General features: G+C 44.7%; 1 protein-coding gene across 1 annotated transcript in view; it reads left to right on the top strand.

Annotated features, from left to right (window-relative positions):
• Positions 1 to 24,916, top strand: part of GPC3 (glypican 3) — a 132,144-nt gene that overhangs the window by 97,639 nt on the left and 9,589 nt on the right. Inside the window, exon 7 of the mRNA XM_089537132.1 lies at positions 14,648 to 14,813. Within this exon, the coding sequence (XP_089393258.1) occupies positions 14,648 to 14,813 (166 nt within the window). The remainder of the gene's footprint in view (positions 1 to 14,647; positions 14,814 to 24,916) is intronic.

Genomic DNA, 24,916 nt, shown 5'->3' with positions numbered 1-24,916 from the left:
TTCTTTGCGACCGAATGGAACAGCCACTGTCCCCAGTTCTGCTCCAGGAGGCGAATGGACGGATCCCTCCGAGCCGCGTTCGCCTTCCTTTGGATGGGAGAGCTGCTCTACGCCTTTCCTCCCTTCCCTCTCATCATCAGGGTGGTGTCCAAGATGACAACGAACCAATCGGATGTGATCCTCATCGCTCCGTGGTAACCGTGGCATCCCTGGTTCGCGTCTCTTCTCCATCCAAGAGATGCTCCCTCCGCCTCAACTTCCGTCTGGACCTGCTGTCGATCCAGGACGGCCAGATCCTCCACCCGGACATCGAGAGCCTGCCGCTGGTGGTCTGGAGAATCCAGCCCTAGCCTCACTGCCTGATGCGGTGAGGACTGTGACCCTGCCTATGCAGAAACCATACACCCAGCGGTCCTATGCCATTGAGTGGAGGAGGCTTAGCCCCTTCCTTGTAGAGGTTCCTTAGGAGATGTGCCAACCTGCACCCTCTTAGGAGATGTGCCAACCTGCACCCCCTTGGGTCAGTACTGCTACCAGCTGGAAGCCTGGAGGCGGTGTTGTCCGCTCTTCAATCCAAGCCTTTTGAACCGATGGCCACGATGGACTTGAGATTGTTGACTTGGAAGACTGCCTTCCTAGGGGTCATCACCTCTGCCCGCTGTGCGGGCGACCTCTGTGCCTTGCGGAGGGACCAGCCCTTCCTTAAGTTTACAAGGATTAGGTAGTCCTCCGGTCAGACATTACTTTCTTGCCCAAAGTACTGCCTGCTTCCCACATGGGCCAAGACATTGTGTTGCCTACTCCGGCGTCCAGCCCGACTTTGGACGCAGAGTGAAGCCTGCACTCTCTTGATGCCAGGAAGGCGCTGGTTTTTCACTTGGACATAACCGCTGCCTCCAGTCGGTCCGAGAGATCCTCTCTGTGCTACTCGGAACCAATGAAGAGGTTGCCTGTGTCCGCGCAGAGTTTTTTCCAATGGGTGGCTGGTACCATCTGCCTCTGCTATGAACTGTTGGGTAACCACTCCCTGACAGGGCTCGGTCACACTCCACAAGGGCAGTGTCACAATCCTCAGCATCTCTGTCGGGGATTCCCTTAGAGGATGTCTGCAAGACTGTTGTCTGGTCCCAGCCTCTGACTTTCATAAGGCATTACAGGCTGGACACCAGGGCCATCCTAGACGCAGCTTTCGGGAGGGCTGTGTTGGTCTCAGGGTTGCATTGGTTGCACCACTGATGATGTTTCTTTACAAGGTCATGTAAATTATGCCACTGTTTTTACATTCCTGTTGAATGTTAGTTTGCACAAATTGCCATGGGATTGGTCTTGCATGACCTTACGTTCCCTTCTCAGGTTCTGCAATGTTATGGCTGTGTTGAGGTGTTTGTGCACAAACAAAGACTGACTCTTTTATGGTTCAAGGTTTTTATTGTGTCAATAATATACCTTGGTTACCATAGCTTTGGTTTCAGGACACTCCCTCCGCCGCATACCTAAGCTTGTCAGTCTAAACCCATTTGTATGATTCGCAGAGACCACGAAGAAGAAGGACAGGTTGCTTACCTGTAACAGTATTTCTTCGAGTGGTCATCTGCGAATACATACAAATCCCACCCGTCCATCCCCTCAGTGTCCTGCTCTTATTGGCTCTTTCCATCGCCTGCTTGGCGGAAAAATTGCGGAACTGGGGAAAGAGCGGGAAGGCAGGGGCCTTATAACGGGTGGGCGGGGTTACCGCCAAAAAGTTTCTATATGTTGCAAAGTGAACTTTGCCTAGTGATTCCAGAAGTTTCCGAACAGCACTGCGCAGGCGCAGTGAAACCCATTTGTATGTATTCGCAGATGACCACTCGAAGAAATACTGTTACAGGTAAGCAACCTGTCCTTTTCCCGAGCTGTTGCCTCCTTTTTTCAGAAACCGGAGAGGTTGAACTGTGTTCCCAAATTTTGATCCTCCAAGAGTTTTGGACTTCAGCTCCCAGAAGCCATAGTCAGCTTGGCCCATAGTCAAGAACTCTGGGAATAGAAGTCTAAAACACTTAGAAGAACATAGTTTGGGAACGGCTGGACTAGAAGGTGGGAAAATATGAGGTGGCTGGTGGTTCTCATCTTGGTAGTTTTCCATTCATGGTTTCAGTAGGAACTTTAAAGGAGCTTTGCCAACCTGACCCCAGTTAGGTTTGGCATCTTGGAGAAAAGTTCAGAATCAAACCCATAGTGAAACTGATCGGCAGGTGATAAAACACACTCACACACCCATTTTCTTATAATTCATAAGGAGTTAAAGGCCTTTCCCCATGTCTTCGCACATCCGATTACTCTGATGGATGGGATGCAAAGAAAGACCTCTACAGCAGACCATAAATCTTGGGAATGTGCTGTATGGAGAGGTGCTCCTTCAAGTATTGAGGTCTCAGTCCAAATCTCACTATCAGCACTTTGAATTCAGACCAGAAAGGGACAGTCAGCCCTCCATATCTACAGATTCAACTGTCTATGACTTGGAAATATTCAGAAAAATATACATTCCAAAAAGCAAAGTTTGATTTTGCCATTTTATACAAGGGACACCATTTTACTACCCCACTGTATATAATGGGACTTGAGAATCCATTGATTTTGGTATCTATAAGGGGTCTTGGAACCAAACTCCAGCAGATACCAAGGGCCACTGTTATTAGCAGCCAGTGCAATTCTTTTAAAGCTGGAGTTACATGGGTTTTACCACCTTCTGGCATAGAATTCTAAGAACCAGAAAAAACTACAAATCCCAGTTCCCCAGAATTGCAGTAAAAGTGGCATCAAAGCCCTATAACTGTGTGAATATGTTTGCAGTGACTGGTCTTAATTTTCTTTTAAAAAGAAAACAAAACTCCCAAGTTTCTTGATGCCTCATTTACCAAGATGGGGATGGAAGGTAGGTGTGTTGGTGGGAAGATTTCGGGAAACACATCAATAATTCTATGGGCCAGCCCTATCTAGGTGACATTATTAAATAGTCAAATGGGAAATCTGATCCACCGAAGGCTTTCCTCATTTCTCTTGCAGGCTGTTCAGCACGAAGATAGGCGGATGCTTTCTCTGCTGTGATAAATGTGTTTGGGAACTTATCAGCCTCTTCTCCATTTGTATTTGCTTATTTTTAAGGACATGGTGTAATCTATAGCTCTGCAAGATGGGGAAACCTTGTATTTAAAGACGAATGACTTTATGCTTCCTTTGTTTTCCTGCTTGGGAAACAAGCATAGGGTTTGGAGGCGTGCGTAAATGCGCTCACTCACAGATTTCCAATCCATATGGAAGGGGCAATTAATATGGATACGGCTGGGACAGTTAAATCAGGAGAAATGTGACAGACTTGGGCTGCTACCGTGTAATTGAGTCTGAACATGTCGTGCCTTTTTTTAATTGCAGAAAGTCATCCCATTCCCTTTGACATTTTCAGTGAGACTGAACATTTCGAACCCTCTGCTCTGCTCTGCCTACAAAGCTCCCAATTTGCTTTTCCTCTTTCAGAAGGATGTTTCAAAGAATTAGGGTGGCACAAAACTAAGTCTGTACAGTTACTAGTGGTCTGTCTGGTTCTTTTAATACTGTACTGTTCTTTTAATTGAGTCCCAGTTCTGGGAAAAGAATGGGATACAAATGATGATGATGGTGTCACTAGGGTTGGTGTCACCTGATGTCATAACTCGTGGTGTCACAACCCCATGGCAGTTAAAGTGGTGTCAAACTGGATTATTTCTGCAGTGCAGATGAAGCCCTAGACACTCCTCCTTAAACTTCAAATCCTAGGATTTCACAGGACATTTCTGTGGCTGTTAAAAATGGAATCATACTGTTATAACTGATCAGTGTGGTTGGGTTCCAGGTTCCTGTATTTATTCTTCTAGCCTTGTTCTTTGGCTGTTCTCCTTTGAGCCCACAACTGTTGTGGCTTCCTTGGTGTCTTTGGGGCGAGACTGTGTGCAAGCCCCCACCCACCATGCACATTTTGCAAAAGCTGTAAATCCAAAGACCTCAGCCCTGCACATGCCTATACGATGCCAAATTTGGACAGGGATGCACAGTTGCCAGCCTTGAGTGATGGGGATGGAATGAGGCCTTGAAACGCAGGAGCAGAAAACCAGGAGCAGAAGCTGATAGAATGGCATCAGGAAGAGGTTTCCTTTGGGGAGGACAAAAGAGGGGTGTGCAAGATGGAGAGCATCCAAAGAAGTGCTCAAGAGGTTCACATTTGTCTCCATTCCAAAGAAACCAGTCCCCAAAATTCCTTGGGAAAGGTGTGGAGTATCCACTGTGGGTTTTATTCCTTTAAAAGAGTGATCCAAGACGCTAAACTTTATTTTGAGGCTATGTTAGGATAGCCTATTGTATGGCCTACCTCAAATCTGAAAGAGGACTGTTATACAGATGAGGCTAACCTCTTTTTAGTATAAAACATGGAGTGGATTCGCCGCACCCTTGACTTGGAAGCCACTGCTGCTGGTCCATCTTTGGAAGTGGTCCCTTCTCCGACTGGATTTCGAAAACAAGCCCCAAATAGCATTCATTGCAGAACGCAGGAAGGACGCAGAAGGGAGGTTCTGAGGATGGAGCAGCCATTTAGCAGAAACAGCTGAGAGAAGGAACTTTCCTGGAAATCAGAGCAAGCTTCCGTCCTCTGCAAATTGCCCTTTGTTTTTTCTTTGGGGAAATGAGTCTTAGCATCTGAATGCAAAGAAGGGGGGACCAGGGGAGATAAAAATAATCCTTTGGCCAAATGTGCAGCAAACAACCCAAAAAGGTGTTAATTAAGTAAACAGACTCAGGAGGGATTGGAAGGGAAGCAGAAGCCATTTAGAGTAGGGACAGGCTAAGTATGGGCTGTTTTTGTGGCCCAGAGGACCATTTTGTGACCCCTGGGATCATTTTTGAGGGCTTCAGGCTCCCTGGGGGTCAAAAAGTTGGGCTTATTCTTAAAAAAAATCAAATTCTTTTTGCTCCTAGAATCATAGAATCGTAGAGTTGGAAGAGATCGTAAGGGCCATCCAGTCCAAACCCCTGCCATGCAGGAAATCACAATCAAAGCATCCCCGACAGATGGCCATCCAGCCTCTGTTTGAAGACCTCCAAAGAAGGAGGCTCCACCACTCTCCAAGGGAGTTTGTTCCACTGTTGAACAGCCATTACTGTCAGGAAGTTCCTCCTAATGTTGAGCTGGAATCTCTTTTCCTGTAGCTTGCATCCATTGTTCCTGGTCCTAGTCTCTGGAGCAGCAGAAAACAAGCTTGCTCCCTCCTCAATATGACATTCCCTTCAAATATTTAAACAGGCTATCATATCACCTCTTAACCTTCTCTTCTCCAGGCTAAACATCCCCAGCTCCCTAAGTCGTTCCTCATAGGACATGGTTTCCATACCCTTCACCATTTTAGTCGCCCTCCTTTGGACATGCTCCAGTTTCTTAATGTCCTTTTTAAATTGTGGTGCCCAGAACTGGACACAATATGCCAGGTGGGGCCTGACCAGAGCAGAATAGAGTGGCAGTATTACTTCCCTTGATCTAGATACTATACTTCTATTTGATGCAGCCTAAAATCGCATTGGCCTTGTTAGCTGCCGCATCGCACTGTTGACTCATGTTCAACTTATGGTCTACTTAGATTCCTAGATCTCTTTCACATGTAGTCTTGTTCAGCCAGGTGTCCTCCATCCTATATCTGTGCATTTCATTTTTCTGCCCTAAGTGCAGTACCTTACATTTCTCTGTGTTGAATTTCATTTTTTTAGCTTTGGCCCAGTTTTCTGTTGTCAAGGGGCAAAGGCTGCTGCTGCTGCTGTTTTTGATATGCTGCTGCTGATGACGATGACGTTTGGGATTCAAGGTGGTTTTGTTACTGTTGTGTGTCTTCAAATTATTTCCTACTTACGGTGACCCTAAGGCAAACCTGTCAAGGATTTTCTGGGGCTGAGAGAGTGTGACCCACCCAAGGTCACCCAGTGGGTTTCCACTGCCGTGTGAGGAATTGAACCCTGGTCGATAGGCTGTTTAAAGTCATGACGTACTAAAGGGGAATCACAGAGTGAAGTCGAAGGCTTTCATGGCCGGTATCCATAGTGTTTTGTGTGTGTGTGAGAGAGAGAGAGAGAGACTAGGTTGGAAAGAGTGATTTCCATGTTAATCTGTGTATTGTTCTGTTGCTGATGACAAGGCCTCATGGAAATCACTCCTCCCAACCCAGGGTCACACAGTGTGTGTGTGTGTGTATACACTCAACTTTCTTCCATGCCCTCATTCTCTGAAGATGCCAGCCACAGATGCTGCCCAAACCTCAGGAATAAACTCTTCTAGAACATGGCCACAGAGCCCCAAAACCCCACAAAAATCGATGGGAATCACAGTGTTATAACCATGTAGTGTGAAAGGATCTCTGGTCTAAAGAGTGGGGGGTGAATGAGGTTGTCATCTTGGACCTGATCCACTGTTGGGTGACGGTTCATCTAGGTCCTGCTTGTGGCATTAACTAATTGCCTTGAATGTACTGAACTGTTGTCTTAACACAGCTTTGCAATACCTCCTCCCCTCCCCTTTGCAAACTAGTTCTCCTCCTCCCAAAAAGAGCATGGCCTGCAAGCCAAGAGCTTGGGTCGGACAGGTGGGGTCCATGAATATGGAATGTGCCATGGCATCGGCATCTCTTTCTACTTGCCCCCCCTATCTTTGATCTTCACAGACCTGACCCTGGCCCTGCGGATCCGAAACTTTGGATATAATTAGGCCTCCTTTTAATTCCTCTGCTAACAGTTGGAAGCTCAAATGGGTTGGGAAGCCTGCTCCTTAAAACAATCCTCTTATTACCGTTTAAGACTCTCTCTTTCTGTTTGAGTAGCGTTATCGCTTTCAAGGTCCCTGGCTCAGGCTTAGTCACAGGCTTTGCCTGGCAAATTTGCCTTTCATCAACAGCTTGGCACCTCCTTTGGGGGGCTTCGAAGAGGACAGTCGCCTCTTGGGGGAAATGCCTCACTTCAGTCTTGGGTCCCGGATGGAGAATAAAGGAATTACCTTCAAGGCTGTGTGTGGATGTACCTTCAAGCCACCTGTCGATTTATGGCGGCCCCATAAATTTTGCAGGGTTTTGGTTTTTTGTGGATTTTTGCAGGGTTTTCTTAGGCAACACTGGCTCTTTATAGTACCTGGTATTTGTTAATGGTCTCCTATCCAAGAACTAAACAAAGCTGACCCTCCGTAGCTTCCAAATTCAGACAGGATCTGGTACCTTTAAGGTATTTAGGCCCTTTTCTTCAAAGTTGTTGTTATTTTTGAGCCTTTAAGTTGCTGCTCTGCAGTTTTTAGGTTAGAGCTTCTATCATCCTCAGCCAATGTCTTGTTCCAGCTATGACTGAAAAGGATGGCACATCAAAGAGGTGAATATAATGCATAGATGGTTCAAGATTTCTATATTCTCCCTCCAGCAAAGAAAAAGTCCCCTTCCTTCAGCCCACCTTTGGCCCTATGTCTCATCTTGAGTCCCTCCTTCATTTTCAATTTTCCTTGCAATTCCTGAGTATTGTTTTAGCTGCAGACCCATTATCAGCTCTTTCCAATCTCTCCGCTTGATCCTCGTCCAAAACAGCTTATGGAAAAATATGCCGGGAATTTCGGCACAGCCCTTGGAACGTTTTTTTTTTATTAAATTCTTTTCAGTCATGCAGACTAAATTAAAGGAGAACTATGTGCCCCAGAAGAGTATAAATATTAATTCAGACTTCTTTTTTATTATTTATTTATATATTTTGCCTTGGCAGACTCCAAAGGGAACCCTGCCTTTGAAAGAAGCCCTCCACAGCCCACGCAATTTTAATGCTTTCAGGTCATTAGTTTTGTTATTTGGGCTTAATTTAAGAAGGGGGAATCTTTGGGGTGGGAGAAGTGATCCTTAAAAGGAAAGAGTCGCCTTTGATTATTGATCAACAGCATTGGGGTTTTGCTAGCAAAACATGGCATCCAGAATCCTATGGCGGTCTTGCGCATGTGTAAGTTCTGTGACAGAAGCACTTTGGCATTTCTCTCCAGTGCAGAACGTCTGTTCTCAGTTTGGGGTCCCAGAAATGGACTTGCTCATGTAACGCCGTTGTGCAAAGTTGCATGCTGTGTACACACGCGAAGGTTGCCAGATTTCAGGGCTTGGCCCTGACTCTCCAGTTTGAGTGGCTTGTCTCCAGGTGGGAATTACAGTTGCAAATTCTCCAGGTTGGGTGGGCTGAATTCCAGGCAAGAGGAAAGGGCTCTGTGTTAATCCGCAGCTCACCTAGTAGAGCCGCCTCTTGCTACAATTTGCAAGGCTTAGTTCCTTTGTTGCTGCAGCTTGCAAAGAGTCTCCAAGGGTCTATCTACAGTTACGTCTCCACATTTGCTGGGTTTCCATGAATGTGGAAAAACCACAAATAAAACCTCCACTATTCTTTATACTGAAAAGAACATCACTCTAGGAACCTCCGAGGTCCTCCAGTGCAACTCTGTAGTCAACATCTGCCAGCAGTTGATCATAGAATCATGCTGGAGAACCTATGAATGCCTAAAGAAGTGTTTTCTCTAGCAACTTCTAGGTTCTTCAGCGCAACTCTATGGTCAACTTCTGGCAGAATTGTGCTGGAAGACCTAGAGATTCCTAGAGAGAACATAGTAATCAAAACCCAAATAATCAAATCCGCAAAAGCCAAAGCCACAAATGTGGAGGGCCAACTGCATTTACTTAGTTTGCTTCCTCTTTCTCCTTCCCAGTTGCTCCAAAGCCAGAACTCACCTTCCACTCTGCTCTGCACCCACCAGCCCAGAATCAAGCAGGTTAGATTAAATGTTCCTTATCCCATATCCTTAAGTGGGTGAGAAGGAATACACCCTTCTCTTCACCTTAATCTAGGAAAAGCCCCTTTTACTCAGAATTCTCCCCTGATTTTCAGATAGGAAGACATGTTCTCTGCATGTCTCTCTCTATATGTGCGAATGACAAGGCTGAGCAACTATGCTTGGCACTTAATGGATAATGCTTAATGCTATCACCAGGTGCTGTCCCTTGGTTTCAAGATTTAGCCCAGAATCCTCAGGGCCTGGGATGATCCTGGACTGGCAACCCTAACACAGATACACATGTACATCTAGTTGCACAGCACTGCAGTTCATCCACAAGGAAAAGAGATTCCATCTAAACAGTAGGAAGATTTATTTGGTGGAAAGTGATGCCTTGGATAGTGATGGAGTCTCCTTCTTTGGAGTTTTTTAAGCCAAGGATGGATGGCCATCTGTTTGGAGTGCTTGGATTGTGTCTTCCTGCATGGCAGGGGGTTGGATTGGATGGCCCTTGGGGTCTCTTCCAACTCCAGGATTCTATGATGCTAAAGTGGAGTTGGGCAATAGCTAGCTACCATTGATATAAAGCTAAGCTTCACTTCCTTGCTGTAGGTTTGTGGCTTTAGACCTTTTGAGGGGGTCACTTTTTACCCAGGAGGGGGATAGCCCAATGCCTCTTGTTGGTCTCAGTTCATCCTTTTATCTTAGGCATTTACAACTCCAAGCACCATGTGGCACTATGTATGGGATCAGATGTGGCTCAGGGTTAGGCACATGGTTTGGGATAAGCCCTTCTTATGGGATGGATTCAAAGCCTGGATGGGACCACAGTTTCTCAAGCTGTTTCCTTTCTAACATACTTATTCAGCCCTACAAATGCTGGATTAGAGGTTCTACTTTAGGGTGGGTCAGTACAAGAGACAGGGCCTCTTTGATAGTGGTTCCAAGGCTGTATAATGCCTTTCCTAAGGAGATGCATCCTCATCTCTTACCACAGCCTTCCCCAACTGCATACCCTCTAGGATTTGGGACTATAGTTCCCATCAGTCTGAGAGAACATGGCTGGTAGTTAGGAATTCTGGGATTTGCAATTGAAGGCATCTATTCTATTGGTTAGTCCCAACCTGAGTAAACCCAGAGAGTCAATTATCGAATGGTGAGTCAACACATAGACAAATCTTGTTGATTCAGTGGATTTGCTGTGGTTGGGAGGAAATCAATTGGATTTAGGCCTAGAACAACTAGAGGATGAGGAAGTGTTCATTTACTGTATTTAGTGAGGTGTTAATTTACATTAATTTAAATTAAATTTACAGCGCTTTATAAATAAAGGTTAATAATAATAATAATAATAATAATAATAATAATAATAATGGCTCATAGTTAACACTCTGAGCATCCTTTGCTTTGGGTCATTTATAGATGATACTGTTAATTGTTCTCAAGTCAAGCCTATGAATGGGAGACCTCCAAGGCCCCTGGTCACCAACAGCACAGTTCAGGTCTTGCAAATTCAGGGCAGTAGCCATGGCTTCCTTCATTAAATCAATCCACCTGTAGTGCAGTCTTCCTCAGCACTCTTTTCCAGCGCCATATCTCAAATGAATTGATTTTCTTACTATCTGATTTCTTCCCTGTCCAGTTCCCATATCTGTGCATGGTGATAGGGAATACTATGGCTTGGATGAGTGCTCAGTTGCATATCTTTGCACTTTAAGATCTTGTCTAGTTCTTTCATGGCTGCCCTTCCCATTCCTAATCTTCTTCTAATGTCTTGACTGCAGTCTCCATTCTGATCAATGTTTGATCCAAGGCAGGGGAAATTTTGAACTATTTCAATTTCCACATCATCTAGGATGAATTTATGTAAATCCTCCATGGGCATTATTTTTGTTTTTATGTTTAACGTTAGTTAAACCGCCTTTGCGCTTTCTTCTTTGACTTTCTGTAGCGATTGTTCCATGTCTGTGTTGATTTCAACTAGTAGCATGGTGTCGTCTGCATATATTAGATGGTTGATGTTCCATCCTCCTATCTTCACTTCTCTTTCTGTGTCTAAACCTACTCTACATATGATATTTTCTGCATACAAGTTGAGCAGATAGGGTGATAAAATGCAGCCTTGCCTGACCTCTGTGCCAATTTGGAAACATTCTGTTTCTTCATATACTCTTCTTACAGTAGCCTCTTGTCCTAAGTACATAGATTGAAACAGTAAAACTATAAAATCTTAAAGAAAACAAGCTTGTTCCATCCTCCATATGACATCCCTTCAAATATTAGAAGATAGTTATCATGTCACCTCTCAGTCTTCTCACCCCTCCAGGTAAACTGGTATGAAAATTAATATTATGGGGAGGAAAAACCAGGGACTGGGTGCATTGCTATGTTACATCTCCAACAGCAAAGAGTCCTGCAACACCTTAAAGTGTTATCTGGCATCGGCTTTGGTAGACGACAGCTCATGGGCTGGAATCCACGAACGCTGATGCCAAATAAAACACATTTGTCTGCAAGGTGGCACCAGTCTCTTTGGCTGAGCTCCTGTTCCATCCCAGCAAAGTGTGAAGTTCTACCAAAGAGGCTGTGATGTTCTTAGATTATATAAACGTTGCTTTGTGTGCATTGTAGAAGATAAGGTAACACATTGTGAGGTATGAGAACCAGCATGGTGCAGATAGATGAGCGTTGGAGTGTGACTTTGAAGACTGGGATTCAAATCCCTGCTCGGTCCTGGATGACTTTGGTCAAGTCCCACTCTCTCATCCTCAGAGGAACAAAATTGTCATGTATGGTACATATAACAAATAAAAAGTACATATAACAGATTTAAAGTAAATGGCCTGTTGGGATGCTGGAATTTGACCTTAGAATCACACCGGAGGACCTACAAATGGCTAGAGAAGTGTTTTCTCTAGTAATCTCTTGGTCCTCCAGAACAACTCTATGATCAGTGTCCAGCAGAGATGCACTGGAGGACCTAGAGCAGTGATGGTGAACATTTTAGAGGTCGAGTGCCCAAATTGCAACTCAAAACCCACTTATTTATTGCAAAGTGCCATGTTCCTCTTGCTTTCTAGTAACAAACTCTGGCAAACTCTGTGCTTGGGCGACGGCACATGTGCTCACAGAGAGGGTTCTCAGTGCCACCTCTGGCATGCATGCCATAACGTTTGCCATCACTGACCTAGAGCTTCCTAGAGAGAACATATTAATAAAATCCACAAATAATCAAACCTGCAAATGTGAAGGGTTAACCATAATTTGCTATCTGCAGGAGGAAGAGGGGAAGAGCAGGGAGGGAACTGTGCCCTCCCCTGAAGGCTCAGGAAAAAGCAAACTGCTGCAGTCCCTCCTAGCTTGTGTTTCCTTCCTCACTAATAACTTTTGTCATCTTGACCACACTCTGGTGTTTCTTAGACACACATGTCCCAGTGTTGGAAGGCATGTGTTTGGAGTTGGTGCAAACTCTGCAAGTCGGGATGGGATGAAAACACCCTCTTGGCCCTCCAAATTTGCCCACCCCATTGGCGACCTTGCGTTCCAAAGTGGCACGGTCCCATGCAAGACCATACTGCGTGGGTGTCCCAAAGGTCCCAGTGTTCCTTTGCCAGAACACACACACACACACACACACTACACAACCCTGCCTTGAACTGATTTGTGTCCTTTTAAAGTCGTGTGCCTCCAAAGTGGGTGACAATCTTCTTTCCGCCGCGCTGGTTTGGCAAAGAGGACGGAAGAGGATGTGCCGCTTAAACTCTTGCAGCTGGATAAATTGTCATTAACTTTATTTATTTTTTTAAACAACACACACAACAACAACAACACCCTGCTTATTGTTCCAAAGTACTTGCTGATTATTGGGTTGTCTATTTTTCCTGCCTCCTCTTCCCGCAAGAGGAGAAGAAGCAGTAATGTCAGGGTAGCACTTAGCGATAGCAGCTATTTAAAGACAGCGAAACCACCAAAATGTAATTTTTTTTGGGAAAGGGGGGAACCGAAGCAGTCATAATTGTTACTTAATAGGAAATTGCTATGGTTTTGTGGCTCCAGACTCTCGCAGAAGCTAAAACCTTGTTGCATTCTTGTGCAGCTGCCATAGAGAAGGAGAACACTTTATTAGAAAAACACATCCGAAACCCGCCTTCAGCGATGTGCAAACGATAGGAGTATTTTTTCCAGAGACTTTGACAGTCTAACCAGAGCTTGGAAAAGTTACATTTTTGGACTACAACAGCCAGAAATCCCCAGCCAAGGTGGCTACTTGTAGGCAAAAGAAGTAACTTTTCTAAGCTTTGACCACAACAGATGCTGCCACCTCACAAACCTACAGATCCCAGGATTGTGCAGAATAGAGTCATGGCAGTTACAGTAGTGTTGAACTGCATTATTTCTACAATGTAGATGCTCCCAGAGAGCATTGTGGTTTGAATGTTGTCCAACTTTGGAGACCAGAGTTCGATTCCCAGCTTGGCCATAAAACTCCACTGGGTGACCTTGGGCAAGTCACACACTCTCAACCTCCGGGGAAGGCAATGGCAAACCTCCTCTAAACAAATCTTGCCCAGAAAACTCTGTGGGTTGCCATAAGTTAGAAACAACATGAAGGCACACAACAACAACAACAAGAACAACAAGATGAACCCAGAATCATGGCTACTGCATTTCCAATGTCATTTTATTTGTGCAATTGCATGCGATAATTATTTGTGCAATTACTCGCCGTTTTCGCTTCATTTGCGGGATGCTTTAAATGCACTTTAATCTCTCATTAATGCTGAAATTAGCATATGTGCAATAAACGCCTCTGATGTGACTTGGCCTCGCAAATCCCAAATTTTCATCCGTGAAACTTGGAAGGGTAAGCGCTTTCTCACCGTTCCTGCTTAATCTACAAATGTATACAAAGAACTGCTTTTAAAAAACCCAACAACTTCTTAAAATCCAAGTTTGCTTTCCAGGGAACGGAAAGGACCCTGCAAAAATGGCTGTGAATTTCCCACCCGCCTGGGAAGCCAACAAGAGCAAGGCAGGAAATCATGAATTATCCGGCTGCATTTGGAGAATGGGGAAGGGGGCTTAAAATATTTATTTCCCGGCATAAACAAACTTCCTACTTGCTGTGATTTCTTTTTTTTTAATAAACAAAGGGCTTTACAGTTTTCATGTGAATAAAAACAGTAGAAGGATTTCTCAGCCCAAAGGGGAAGGGACTGGGCTTTTTAACCAAAGCCGGAGACAAACAAGAGCCAAAGTACTTATATTGCAGAGGACACCTGAGGTCAGATGTCAAAGGTTTGGCTTCAGGGTTACATAAACTACAGAGTCCAAAGATATACATATATTTTGCAGGATATGTTTTAACATATTCCAAACTGAAAACTATTGTGTAAATTATTATTATTATTATTATTATTATTATTATTATTATTACAGTGGGGCCTTGGTATCCACTGTGGTTTGGTTCCAAGACCCCCTGTGGATACCAAAATCTGTGGATGTTCAAAGTCCCTTTAAATACAATGGCTGGTCAAATTATGTCCCTTATATAAAATAGCAAAATCAAGGTTTGCTTTTTGAAATTTACATATTTTTTGGTATATTTTCAAGCTGTGGATGCTTGAATCCATGGAGGTCTGACTGCATTGTCGTCATCGTCGTCATCATCGTCATCATCATCATCCCACCTTTCTGCCACTATATAGGGACTCAAAATGGCTAACCACACATTTAAAACCAACTGAACTGAATACCCGTTGTCATATTCTGGGTGGTTTCCTTCAAACCTCCTGCTGTTTTTCTCCCCTCTTCCAGCTCTTAAAAGGAGTAGCCATCCCTCGCCAGAAGAATTTGGACAAAATGGAAGAGGAGGGCGACTCAAGCAGCGGGGACTGTGACGACGAGGACGACTGCGGCGGCGGTGGAGCCATTTCTGGAAATGGAGAACTAAGAGTCAAGAACCAATTGAGGTTTTTGGCAGGTAATTTGGGGTGGGGAGAGACCTACATTTTCCAGCTTTTATTGTCCTGGCCCAAAGCAAAAGAGGAAGGAATTGTTGCACAGCTAGTGTATAAGATGCAGGGCTTCTGGAAAGAGGATTATGCACTATATAATGCCAGTTTAAACATTGCATGAAACAGCTTTATGCAGACATTATTTTTATTGGAATATTTCTAATAAGGGCTGTATCTGTACTGCAGAATTAATGCACTTTGACACTGCTTTGGCTGCCATGGCTCCATGCTATAGAATCCTGGGATTTGTAATTTTGTTGGTATTGAGCCTTCTCTGTCAGAGAGCTCTGGTGCCACAACAAATTATAAATCCCAGGATCCCACAGGATGGAGCCATGACAGTGTCAGGCTGCATTAGTTCTAAAAATATTAAGTATAACATTACCTTCATGCTATGCATATAAAGTATATACAAAACATAATTTAATTTATTATTTAGACTTGGGTCCCATTGCTAAGAGATCTCACAATGTAGATGCAAAATCCAAACCCTGAAACCCAAAATGCTTCTGATCCTAAGCATTTTGGAGAAAGGAAACCCAACTTGTACCTCCTTTGAATTTAACAACAATAAAAAAGACCATATCTGAAAGAACACTATTTTTTGAAGGGTACAGTCTAAAGAGAGCTTGATCTTATATAACTTATATCAACAGGCGAAACCTCTTGTTCTGCGTCTGAACTATAGCAACCTTGACTTCATTCACTCACTCATTGCACTCCTTATCAGCCCCATTTCAAGGTGAGGAAAGTTGAATTCAGTGCAACCAGCCCAACATTTTCTTTCCATAATGGATGCATGTGGGTACAGGCAACTTATCACATTTTGACTACTTGCGCTTGCGGCTGATGAAGAAGCAGAGAAATGCTGGCTGGGGTTGGATGGGTATCCTGAGAGTTATTGTCCAAAAAAAGTAACTTTTCCCAGTTTCAAAAATCCACCTTTGCCTTGCAAAGCATGCCTGTTTTTGAGCATATTCCCCTTGTCTGAGAACAGACAATTGAACCTGGACAAAATCAGCTGCACAACTTTCTGAGTTTAAAGGGGAAAGGCATGGTCTCTTAAAAGGAGGCCAGATGCGGAGATGAACGCTCTCCCCGCTTGATCTGGGACGATAACCTGGTTTTTAATGGAGTGAAAACGGAGCTATTTACCCGTGGCCTGTCAGCCTCGCCATGTGGGTGCGTACACTTCTGCATATATAAAAGCTGTGCATTTTCTTTAAATGGTAAATAAAACGCTGAGATGGTAAAGAAGGAGGAGGAGGTTGCAGCGGAATTGATCAGCCATGACCGCTGGAATTGTATCTTATTCAGCGTTAGTAAACACTGGACCACGGGAGACATGTGGGATTCATATGTGGAGGAAGGCGTTTTTATTTCTTTCCAAGCGTTTTAAGTAATTTTGGGGGCCAAAACAGCGCAATCTGAGACCAGATCTCTTTGACGTTCCACCCGCCACCCAGCCCTTTCTTAATGAATTGCAGTCGCTGGGGAGGTTTGCCAGCTTGAATCAAAATATCCATGCTGAGATGAAGGGGGTGGTTTATGGGGAGAACTGGGTTGTTGTGATGAGCCTCCTTCAAGTTGACATGGCAAGCCTCTCCTAGAGGTTTCTTGGCTGGATCTCTTCAGAGAAAGTTTGCTGAAAGAATCACAGGGTTGGAATAGATCCCCAAGGGCCATCCAGTCCAACCCCAATCTGCCATGCAGGAAGACACCATCAAAGCACCACCGTCCAGCTTCTTGTTTTAAAATCTCCAAGGAAGGAGACTCCACCATATTCAGAGGTAGCATATTTCACTTTCAAACAGCTCTTACCATCAGGAAGGTCTTCCCAATGTTTAGGTGGAATCTCTTTTCCTGGAGCTTGAATTCATTGCTCCATGTCCTATTCTCTGGAGAAGCAGAAAACAAGCTTGCTCCATCCTCAATGTGAGTTCTCTTCAAATATTTAGACATGGCTATCATGTCGTCTCTTAACCTTCTCTTCCTCAAGATCATACAATGGTTTTCTGTGGCTGAGTTGGGACTCAAATCGTGGTTGCCTAGAATCTTAGCTCAATGCTCAAACCACTACACCATGTTAGCCACATATGTTCTCATGTTGCTTTGTGGTCACATATCCTGATTTTCATGTATGAAATGTTGGAGGGTAGGCTGGAAACCTCAAACTGGTGATCTCCATTGCACAGCTGCCAAGTTAGGATAAATGGTTAGGAACATGTCTTAGTTTGTGTTTGTACAGCTACTTAGGCAACCTTGTGTGAGTAATGGGATCTCTTGCGTGGATATGTTCTGGGTTGTGGCCTCTGCCAGGAGAAGAGAAGGCACAACCGCTGGATTTGGAGTTATACTACTGTGAAGGTGCAAGAGGATGCTGGGCTGAGTTTGCTCCTTTGCAAAGTGTTCTCCTGTGAGGCACCTATGGCCAAGCTCCATCAGTGTGTGGCCAAGATGACCAAAGTTGTCACTTGGGAAAAACGCACAAGCTAGGAGAGGCTGCAGCACTTTGCTTTTGCCTGAGCCTCCTGGGAAGGTCAAGAGTCTGCCCTGTCTCCTTTCCTCTGCCCGTCATGTTAACCGTGTGCAAACTGGTTTTACGTTTTGAACTCAGTTTGTAGCAGTTGAAGTTGAGGATGAAGGAGGAGAGAGAAAGTAGGATATTTTAAAAGCAGCTGAAAATTGGGGAGATGGAGGATTAAGCAGGACTGGCCTTGTCAGACTGGTATAGTTGCAGGGATAGGAAACTATTTAGATACTGGTGCTGACCCTCAAATAAAACTGGGTAGAAATAACGGATCAGCAACTACTCTGGACAGAGATCCTTTTTGTGTGGACTGACCTGCCAATTATACCTCACCAAGCTGGTGTCTAGATCCTCCAGCTGTAGTTCCACTTTGCAAAAAAGAGTCCCAAGGATGAACACGTATGCAACCTGAGCAAAGAAACATGTGGAGCTGGTTGGGTTTCGCTTCCTGTTTTTAATGCTGCAAAAAAAATGGCAGCCTGCAACCTGGGCATGTGTGGAAGTCTCTTAAAATAGAACATGTACACCGCTGAGCCTCACAGATGGCATGTGGCGTCTGCGGGATGAAATTTTAGCATTTCCTCCAGTACAGCAAGAGAGGATGCCGCAGCCCACTCCAGAATCACAAATCTGTCTTCCATGGCAATGAACCGATTCCCGTTTTATCACTCACACATCTCTGGTTTAAAATAAAACAGGATCAGGTAGCTGCTGATGGGAATAATCAGAGATGTCGGAGAGCTTTTTTCTGCTACAGTAAACTAATCTGTGTCAGCCTGGTGCTCTTTAGGTGATAGGTTTGTCTTAGGGTCACCATAAGTTGGCAATTGCCTGAAGACACACAACAAGAAGACGCTCTGCTTGTATTGATAACTCTGGGTTACTCCTTGCAGGTAACTCACTATCTGCTTCAAGCTGACCAAAAGTAGATCCACTATTAGGGTGCTGAAAGCTAGTTTTCAGGAAAATGGGCACATAAACTTTGCACCTTTGGCCTGCTGGGGCCCAGCCTCCAGGCACAGTCCTCAAATATTTCAGGAGCATCTTTTCAACACTGTAATAACTCTGAAGGTTTGATACAATGCTCCATCTTGTTATCTCAGCACCGGGTTTTGCATGACTGGAGGCATGACTGGATTGTGAAAAATGTCAGCTATCTGCGTTTTGCTGCTAGTTCTATTTTATCCCCTTTTCCTAAGAGACTGCAGTAATGGCAATAGTCAGATCCATAGGCATCCACCGATGGGTGAAAATGAAAAGCGATTCCCTCTGGACATAAGAGAATTTGCTTTCTCTGTTTTTATGGGGGGGGGGGGGGGGATGCCAAGGGATAGTGTCAGTGGGCGCACCAGGAATTTTCTGATTAAAAAATGCTTCTGTGTCTATTCTAAATTGCCCCCAAGTAATCTTGCAGAAAGGTGAACACACAGAAAGCTGCTTGAGAGCTTGGAGAACAACTTCCAATTCAGGATCGTCTCATGCCTTCGGGTTTGTGGGCCAAAACCTGAGACCTAGGGACGGTCCCTGGTGATGCCATTGAGTATTATGTGTTAAGTGCCGCTCATAGTTGCTCACAACTTGTCATTCAGACAGAAAGAGAGACGTACTTTCATGTCTGCAAATTAAGACAGGCCTGGGCCATTCCCAGATCAAGGTGAAATGAGCAGATTATTCCTTCTCACCTATTTAGGGACAAGGAACATTTAATAAAGCCCATTTACTTCTGGCTACAAAGTGGATGCAGAGCAGAGCAGAGCAGAGGATGAGCCCTGGCAACACCATGACTGGTTGGGAAAGAGGAAGCTAACCAAGTAACTACTCAGACCCTCTCTGAGAGAGTCTTGGCAACTTGGAGCAACCGAACAAGGCGTCATTGCAAAGCAAAATCCTCCACTAGCTGAGCTGGAGGTTTGCATACAGCCCTTTCCTCTTGCTTGGAGCTGAGCCCAGCAAAGTGGGAGAATTTGCACCCTTGTCTCCCACCTGGAGGCTCAATGCCAGGCCCTGGGATCTGGAAGCCCTACTCCCAGCCACGAGTCTGCCATCTTGTCTTGGCCCATCTTTTGTCCTGCTCTTCCACACCTCTGTTTTGTGACTCCTTTTGCTCAGTGGCTGTGTGCTCACGGCTATTTTGAGACAAAATGAGTCCCAGGGATTCGGAAAGGTGCTTCCTGTTTGAGGAACTCACCCTTTCAAACAGCTGCAATGGAGACTGTGCTTTCCTGTTTCTGTTTGCTGCACCTCTCAAGTTGCCTGGTGGGACTGGATGGTTATTATCAAGATATTAGTAATATCCTTTCCCTCCTTCCCGCTCCTCTCCCTACCAATGTTGTGTTTCTCCCTAGTTCCGTCAGGTGCTTGCATCCCATATGTGGCAGTTTTCAAAGAGATGGCTGTGCTAGTCTGTTTCCATATCTGATTTCATAGGGACTGTCCCAATTTATTCTCTGTCGTCCCATTATTCCAGCTCTTTTTAAAATGTCCCAGTTTCTCTCTCTTCCCCCTGCTTTCCCTCTTTGTCCTTGTCTTTTTCAATTGCTGCAAGCTCAAAGTGCAAAAGCAGCTTTCTTTCATATCATTCAGCCACAAGGAGAGGAGAGGAAAGTAAGAATTCTGCCCTTCCCAGGAGGTTCAGGCCAAAGCAAACTATTGCAGCCTCTCTTTTCTTGTCTACTTTTTCTCATTAATAATCTTTGCCATCTTGACTCCACTCTGATGTTACAGGTCCCCATGTGTCCTGGTTTTAATCTGTGAAACGTTGTAGGATAGAGAGCCAGTATGGTGTAATGATTTCAGCATTGGATTGGAGACAAGGATTTGAATCTCTGCTTGGCCATGGAAATCAAGAAAGCTCATGCTGCCAACATCTTTCTTTCAGTTACCCTCAAAGGTGCTACAAGATCTCTCTACTTATAAATGTATGTGATCCTAAGCAGCAAGGATCCCTGAACCATGTAGGGTCCTGGAGCATTTATTCCCCCTGCACCATATCCACAGATAATCCAACCTTGGAGGAGATGGTTAGCTTCCTTCGCTGGGAAAGGGTTTGGAGAAGTCGGGGGCCCTATAGTTGTCTGGAACCTGTGCTGTGGCCAATAATTTTCTGCCCCCACCAGCCTACAAAAAGAGCTTCTGTTGTCCACTTAACAGATGGGAAGAAACACTGAGCAGCCAACCAACCAGAAGCACACAACACTTGAGCCAGATGCTGGAAATAGCCAGGAGCAGGACTTTGGGCTGTTTGTGTTCTTTGCTGGTAATGGAACTCCAGTTTGGAGCCGCTTGCTATTTTGGGGGGTTGGTTCTCACATCCTTTCCCCACTCCAGCTCCGTATCTCAAAACCCAGCTTTATTCATCCATTAGTATCCATTCTGGGGAACAAGAAGAACCTCAAGAGGCATTTAGGGTTGCCATCGGCATCCCCAGATGGCCTCCCTGAATGTTGGAGGTTCCACACTCAGAAGGTCAAAAGCCTGGTAGCTGGTGCTTTGCTGCAACATCAGGGGTTGTGTTGTTATTTGTTGTGACTTGCCGTTAGGTCAACTTTAACGAGAATTCTCCAAGATCCCTGGTCATCTGGTATATATCAGTGTTGAAGGGCTTTTTGAAACACTTAATGCAGTCAGCTGCAGTCCCTACCACACTATAGAATTAATGCAGTTTGACACTGTTATTGAGCCATCCTATGGAATCCTGAGATTTTTAGGCGCGTTACAGACCGCCGGATTGCGGCGGTCTGCTGCCGCCGCCGGTTGCTGCGTCCAGGGACTGCAGCAGCCAAACAGCGTGGTTCCCGGACGCAGCAAAGAAGGAGCGTGAAAATCGTGCTCCTTCTTGCAGCCCGGAAGAGACGCCGCGAGGCGCTAGTCGCGCACTTGTGGCGTCACTTCCGCCACGCGATGTGTGGACGCAGAGCGTCCGTTACATCAAAATGGCGGCAGCCGTGTGGAACAGCCGCCGCCATTCATTACGGACTCAGTCCATGCTAGGGTTAGGGGCATCTGGAAGAGTCCGTCCTAGGGTGCCCGTTTGTAACGGGCCAAAGTTAGTTGTGGCACCAGAGCTCTCTTACAAGAGAAGGCTAAATACAGTTGGCCCTCCATATCCACAGATTCTTTATCCATGGAGTCAAACATCTTGCTGTTCCTCCTTTCGAAATACAAATAAGTTTCTTTTTTATTTTTAGCGGTTGAGATTTGTCGGTGCTCATGGGGGTGAATAAGCACAGCTGGTTGGGACCACAGAGGCCCAGGTGTTTCTTGGAGGAGAAGGAGGCAGGGAAGGAGAGAAGAGAGACTGGCCTTGTTTTGCTTCCAAAGAGGAATTCCCTGATGGAGTGTAGCAAAATCCTGTTTTCCTTCCCCAGGTGAAGGCTGACTTCAGATTTCCTGGTTACATTTCTTTCCGCCATGCGACATCTCGGTTCACAGATTTCTCCTCTCCACCCTGCAACTGGAGAAGCGCCTCAGTTAGTTCTCTGAGTTTTAAGATGTCTGGAGATGGAAGGGACTAGTGAAGACACGGGAAGGTTTTTCCTCTGGGTTCACCTGAATACCTACCTGTGTTTGGGAATTGCCCCTCCACAAACCTTGTGCGGTCTTTGGTCCTGTTTGCAGTGGGACCTCCACATACACTGAGGCATTCTGGGACAGGGATGCAAATCCTTTTACCACCAGTCTTTTGTATCCATCGTTTCTTTATCTATGGATTTGAAAATATTATTTTTATATTTATGTATACATACAAAAGCAAAGCTTGATTTTGCCATTTTATCTAAGAGACACCACTGTATTGAATGGGACTTGAGCATCCATGGATTTTGGTATCTACAGGTGATCCTGGAACCAAACCCCAGCGGATTACCAAGGGCCCAGTGTATTATTAATTAATTCATTGATTGATAAGTTAGTTAATGCCATTGTGATGGATCACCTGTCCAGGGCTGCATCTACACTGCAGAATGAATGCAGTTTCACCCAAACTACCATGTCTCCAAGTTATGGAATCCTGGAATTTGTAGTTTTGCAAACTATTTAGCCTGCTTTGTCAGAGAGCTCTGGTGCCCCAACAAACTACCATGTTGTAGGATGGAGCCATGACAGTTAAAGTGGTGTCAAACTGCATTATTTCTGCAGCGTAGATGCAGCCCAGTTTGGCCTGCAGTTCTAACCTATGGGTTTTTATCATTCACCCTGTTGTTTTTACAAGAGTACTCCCTATATTGGGTACTCAGACCTTAGGATGACCACTGCAGTGGACAAGGGGCTGTGTTGATCAGTGGGTTCAGCGAGGTGAAGCATGGCCAGTCTTATTTGTTAATTATTCAATGGAAGCATGCAGAGCTAGAGAATTCTTTTTAAAAATCCCAGCAAGGATGTCTTATGTAACAAGTAAAAGAAACATCTATTCTCATCCTGTTTCCACTCACAGTCCACTATAACACCTCCATTTCAAACAAGGTAACACTTCTCCCAAAATGGCAGTTTTCAGAGAAGTAGCTGTGTGTTCATTTCTTGCAACTTAAAAAAAGGAAGAATGAAGGGGAAGGGGATAAACTTGAAATGTAGCAGCACCTTTAAGACTAGGAAATACCCCCGTATATCCCTCCTTAGTAGCATTATGCCTGTGTCTTATCTCTGCTCTATTACAATTTTTTGTAAATTATAATAGAGGAAAATGCATAAACCACAATGACAATAACAACCTGCTATGCCTGTGAATATGGTGGGACTGAGAGAAGAGCCTCTCTGGAGAATCTCAGCTTCTAGTGCCGTCTCCTATGGGTCGATACAGGATTTCCAAAACCATAGAGGGCTTTATGGGTCAAAACCAGCATTTTCAAGCAGTCAAAAGGAGCTCTTAGAGCAAGGGAGGTTTATATGCTTCCTGCAACCAGAGCCCTGTTCTCTATAGAGATGCAAGCACAATGGCCAGATGTGTGTCAAGTCCCCTTCTCTTCCTTTCTTTTAAATGTGCATTTTTGGAGGATGCAAAGCGAACGAGTCCATTTTTGTCCCCCTGAACTGGGATGCACTTTTTTGAAACTCTTACACGGCGTGTCTTGTGCCACTTCTTTTGTTGGGTCCTTTCTCCTTCTCTCCTTTTCTCCATCTCTCTTTCTCCCCTTCCCCCTCTCTGGGCCACAATGCCTTGGCACCTCGCGCATTACCATACATAAATGAGCATTTTACAAGTGTCAGTCTTTTGAGGCTGCTGGAGACGGCGGGGGAGATATTTGAAAAGGGCGGGGAAGCAAGGTAAACAGAATGAAATTCTGAAGCAAGATCATTGATATGACAGGACCAAAGCGCTTGAGCTCCCTTTCTGAAAAGTCCTCCTTTTCATCCGTCTAATAAGTCCATTACTTGCAGGACTGCATATTTGAAGGCCCCCTTTCATGGGACGCTGGGGTGCGGAGCATGCTTTGCATTTGGGGGCTTTGTCTCCCCATCGGGAGAAACCGAAGTTATTTCTGCTTTAAAATAACAGGAGCAAAGGAACAGCTAAGCTCTTTTCATTCCGAGTCCCTTACATTATTTTACTGGACAAAGTTTGTGTTGGCTACAAAACAAGGGCATTCATAAGACCTAAGAGAAGGAATTTAGGTAAGAATGAAGCTGAGATTGTACCGTGCATAAAGGCTTCTTTTCCGAAGGCCATTAAGAAATTCCAAATCAGAAGCCCTACTGAATGGTGACATTAAAATTAGCCTTGCTAATTTCAAGTAATTCAAGCCGGAGCTCTGGCCGGCCTTACAAATCTACCCCAAGAGACGTTCCCATAATTACAATCTCAATGTCTGCTTCAGTTAAGGTGAATCTGCTTTAAAGAGAAAGAGCGAGAAAGGGGAAGAAATAGCTGAGAAAGCGTGCACAAGTTGGTTTAAAAATTAGTTGGAGAAGGAACTGCGCAGGTCACTTTATGGCTTGTGGGCGGTGCAAGCTTTGAATCAGCCAAGATTCAGATTTCAGTTGCTTTCTTTTTAAAAGTGGGATTGGTAATATATATTTTTGTAAAATCCACACAACAAATTTATTTGTGTGTGTGTTTTTGATGAAATAAACCTGCATTGCTATCTCTGGTGATAAATTTTTATGGCTAACTTTTGGGAAAGAATGGATAGCTTCTTCAGACAGCCTTTGACTGCAGTTCTCATCAGTCCCAGGCAGCCATAGCCAGTGGTTGAAGGTCGATGGGAGTTGTTGTATGATCTTTCCTAGTGAGCTGAAGTTGTTGTTTTCTGCTTTATGGTTACACATAGTATGTATGGTTGTGTTTTCAAGTTGCATGTAAACTTATGGCAACCTCATGAATTTCACAGGGTTTTCATAGGCAAGGAATCTTGCAAGGTGGTCTTACCATTTTACTACCCCATTGTATATAATTGGATTTGAGCATCCATGGATTTTGGTATCCACAGGAGGATCCTGGAATCAAACCCTAACAGATATCAAGGACACATTGCAATTTATTAGTCCACTGTTTTAGAGCAATTTGGTCCAACTGTCAAACTGCTACTCCGTACCGACTCTCCTTTA

Source organism: Sceloporus occidentalis, unplaced genomic scaffold (genome assembly GCF_023333645.1).
Source record: "Sceloporus occidentalis isolate IW3139 unplaced genomic scaffold, rSceOcc1.0.p SCAF_8, whole genome shotgun sequence".
Classification (NCBI taxonomy): Eukaryota; Metazoa; Chordata; class Lepidosauria; order Squamata; family Phrynosomatidae; genus Sceloporus; species Sceloporus occidentalis.
The sequence above is the reverse complement of the archived record's forward strand: the minus strand, read 5'-3'. Positions and strand labels throughout refer to the sequence as shown.